This window comes from Rhincodon typus, chromosome 48 (assembly GCF_021869965.1).
Source record: "Rhincodon typus isolate 14 chromosome 48, sRhiTyp1.1, whole genome shotgun sequence".
NCBI classification, from domain to species: Eukaryota; Metazoa; Chordata; class Chondrichthyes; order Orectolobiformes; family Rhincodontidae; genus Rhincodon; species Rhincodon typus.
In genome coordinates this window covers 5,733,540-5,737,603 of record NC_063379.1, presented here as the reverse complement: position 1 = coordinate 5,737,603, position 4,064 = coordinate 5,733,540, and the positions used below count along the sequence as shown (strand labels likewise).

General features: G+C 51.1%; 1 protein-coding gene across 1 annotated transcript in view; it reads right to left on the bottom strand.

The window, feature by feature from the left end:
• Positions 1-2,845, bottom strand: part of LOC109914609 (ETS translocation variant 3-like protein) — a 16,138-nt gene extending 13,293 nt beyond the window's left edge. The window contains exons 1-3 of the mRNA XM_020514220.2: positions 2,785-2,845; positions 1,308-1,542; positions 609-786 (exon numbers count right to left, since the gene is read on the bottom strand). Of these exons, the coding sequence (XP_020369809.2) occupies positions 609-786; positions 1,308-1,542; positions 2,785-2,845 (474 nt within the window). The remainder of the gene's footprint in view (positions 1-608; positions 787-1,307; positions 1,543-2,784) is intronic.
• Positions 2,846-4,064: the final 1,219 nt, after the last annotated feature.

Sequence of the window (4,064 nt, the reverse complement as noted above, 5' to 3'; positions counted from 1 at the left end):
CCTTCCCTTCCCCTCCGTTCCCCTTCTCTCCCCTCCCACTCCCTCACCTCCCCTTCTTCTCTCCTCCCCTCCCCTCTCCAACCCTCTCTCCTCCACTCCCCTCCTTTTACCTCTGCTCCCTCACCGCTCCTCTCCTCCCCTCCCCTCTCCCCCCCCTCCGCTCCCCTTCCACCCTCCACTCTACTTCCTTCCCTCTCCTATCACCCCACCCCTGCCCTTCGCCCCCTTCCCTCTTCTCCCTCCCCTCTCTTCCCCTTTCATCTCCTCCCCTCTTCTCTCCTCCCCTCCACACCTCTCTCCTTCCTTGTACACATCTCTCCTTGCCTCCACTCCACTCCCCTCCTATCTTCTCCCCTCCGCTCTCCTCCCCTATCCTCTCCTCCCCTACCCTCCCTTCTTCTCTCCTCCCCTCCCCTCTCCTCTCCTCTCTTTCATTCCCCTCCAGTCACCACTCCCCTCCTCTCTCCTCCCTCCCCACTCCTCCCCTACCCTCTCCTCCCTTCCCCTGTCCCTCCCTCCCTTCTTCTCTCCTCCCCTCCCCTTTCGTCCCCTTTCCTCCCCCTCCCTCACCCCCTCTGCCCCACGATCAAACAGCTATGCCCACCTACCTGTGACAGGTTATTGCCCTGTTCAAGGATGGGACAGCAGGGGCTGATACCTGGGGCACACGGACTCAGGGGCAGATCCCAGAGTGGGCAGCTGGCCATCAGAACCTTCCGGAAGTTAAACTTGTACGTGAATCGCTGCCCTTTGGTTTTTTGGAGGATCTGTTTGCTGTAGTAATACCTGAGGATGAGGGGAAAGAGGAGTCACTGGGAGAGAGTGAGAGAGAGAGAGAGATGGAGAAACACACTGAGAGAGAGAAAGAGATACAGAAGGATAAACAGCAAGGCAGAAATCGACAGAGAGAGAACTAAAAGAGGCAGGAGGATGGAGATACGGTGGTGGGGAAGAGATAGAGAAAGAGAGAAGAGAGAAAGACTCACAGATACAGAGAGACAGAGATATACAGACACACACATGCACACAAAGTATAAGGGGAGTGAAATTAAGGGAAAGATACAGAGAGTGAGAAAGAGATAGTTGGGGGAGAAGGAAGTTTCGGAGATAGAGAAATGTGGAAGGTGAGAGAATGACAGGGAGAGAGAGAGTAACAAGTAGAGGTGGAGAACAAGGTGAAAGGACTAACACACAGACAGACAGAGTGATAGAGAGCAGGAGGAGAAAGAAGTGGAGCAAAACAGGATGTGAACAGAAAAGTAAACAGGGCCCGCATGCTGAGGCATCGAACAGAGTCAGCTCCTTACCTGAGGGCCCGACTGAGCTTTTCATAGTTCATCTGAGGTTTACATTTCCTCCTTCCCCAGAGCCGAGCGACCTCATCTGGGTCCTTGATGACAAACTCTCCGTAATCTCCTTGCCAGGCAATGACTTCTCGATATTCCTCTTTCCTCAGCAGGTCCAGGATGAAGTGCCAGAGCTGGACTTGGCGACTCCCGGGGCTGGAGTCAGGCTTGTAGGCCCAGTCCGGGTAAGCCAAGCCTGGAAATGTAGGCCCGAAAACAGACAATGACACAGAGTTAGGGTCTGGGACACTATTGGGACTGGATCTGAAGGTTTCAGGGCAAAAGGTGATCAGTCATAGATCAGCTATGATCTCAAACAGTTTTTTTTAAATGACTTGTGGGATGTGGGCATTGCTGGCTGGGCCCAGTATTTCTTGCCAGTCCCTAGTTGCCCCCTTGAGAAGGTGGGGGTGAGCTACCTTCTTGAACCGCTGCAGCCCATGTGCTATAGGTTGACCCACAATGCCCTTAGGGAGGGAATTCCAGAATTTTGTCCCAGAGGCAGTGAAGGAATGGCACAAATTTCCAAGTCAGGTGAGTGGATCGGAGAGGGACTTGCAGGGGGTGATGTTCCTATGTATCTGCTGCCCTTGTCCTTCTGGATGGAAGTGGTTGTGGGTTTGGAAGGTGCTGTCTGAGGATCTTTGGTGAATTTCTGCAGAGCATCTTGTAGATGGTACACACTGCTGCTACTGAGTGTCAGTGGGGGAGGGAGTGGGATGTTTGTGGATGTGGTGCCAATCAAGCGGGGGGCTGCTTTGTCCTGGATGGTGTTGAGCTTCTTGTGTGTCGTTGGAGCTGCCCCCATCCAGGACAAGTGGGGAGTATTCCATCCCACTCCTGACTTGTGCCTTGTAGATGGTGGGACAGGTTTTGGGGGAGTCAGGACGGGAGTTACTCGCTGCAGGATTCCCAGCTTCTGGCCTGTTTTTGTAGCTGCTGTGTTTATGTGGTGAGTCCAGTTGAGTTTCTGGTCAATGGTAACCCCCAGGATGTTGATAGTGGGGGGATTCAGTGATGGTAACACCATCGAATGCCAAGGGGTGGTGGTTAGATTGTCTCTTATTGGTGATGGTCATAGCCTGACATTTGTGCGGCATAAATGTTACTTGCCATGTGTCAGCCCAAGCCTGGACATTGTCCAGATCTTGTTGCATGTGAACATGGATTGCTTCAGTATCTGAGGAGTCACGAATGGTGCTGAACATTGTGCAATCATCGGCGAACATCCCCACTTCTGACCTTATGATGGAGGGAAGGGCATTGATGAAGCAGCTGAATGTGGGGATGGATAGCTACAAGCTCGATGAATGCTAGAATGGTTTAGATGGACTGAATGGCCTCCTCCTACTGCTGTGCCCTCCGGCTGGTCCTTACAGACAGCCCTGAAGCACAATGATTGATCACAAGGTTGTGAAAAGTAGCTCTCTTTACATACCTGGCAGCCAGTAAAGTCTGGGAATCGGAGACCAGTATTCAGTCCCACAGTCACACTGCATCGCAGTTCCCAGATCCCTGTAGGTAAGGAGAGGGAGACAACATCAGCGACTACAGGACTGGGAAGAGCAGAACACGGGGAAGAGACAGCGTGACACAATAGCCAGGACCAAATGCAGAGAGAGAGACAGAGAGGTTAGTGGAAGCTGAGAAACAGAGGAAGAATGACAGACACAGTGAGAACAAGGCAGAGAAAGAGATAGAGATATTCAGAGAGTCACATGGAGAGAGAGGAAGACAGGGAGATGCACTGGAAGACAAATGTGGAGAAGGAGCATAATATGGACAGTGACAAAAAAAATGAAAGAGATGGAAGGCAAAAAGTCAGAGAGAGGTAGAGAGAGGATTAGAAGAGATAATTACAAGAGTTGTCACAATGAACCAGACACAGAGAGAGACAGAGAGACTGAAGACAGATGCGGTGAAAGAGACAGGGAGATAGAGAGACTGGAAACCTGGGGAGAGGTGGTTAAACAGACTAAGGGAGAGACATTGAGATAGACAGACACAGAGGTGGAGTCAGAGAGAGGAAGAGAGAGAGAGTGAAAGAGAGGGGATTGTAAAGGACACATGTAGAGAGACAGGGAGCGACAGAGAGTGAGATTCTGCAGACAGAGAGAGACAGCAGGGGCGGTGAGATTGTATAAGAGATGGTGAAGAAGATGTACGATGTAGAAAGGGAAAGAAGAACAAAGAAAGTGAGAAAGGAACAGGGAGAAAGTGGACAGGGAGTAGAGCGGCAGACAGAGAGAGTGAGGATGAAAGACGGAAAATGAGAGTGAGGGAGCAGTACAGAAATGGAACAAAGACAGTGAGACAGGAAGATGTGGAGACAGAGGGAATTGGCAACAGAGAGAGCAAAGAGTATGAAATACTTACACAGAAACAGAGGCAGCGAGACAGGTGAAAAGGTAGGGAGACAGGTTAATGATAGAGAGACAGAAAGATAGAGACACAGTGAGAGAGACAGAATATGAGGGAGTGTGACAGAGAGGGAGAGACAGTGACAGTGAGAGAAACGGTGACAGAGACAGAGTGTGATGGACTGTGACACAGACAGAGAGAGAGCGAGAGAGCCAGAATGTGATGGACTGTGACAGAGAGAGAGAGGGGGACAGAATTTGATGGAGTGTGACAGAGAGAGAGACAGAGTGTGATGGAGTGTGACAGAGAAGGAGAGAGACAGAATGTGATGGAGTGTGACAGAGAGGGAGAGACACA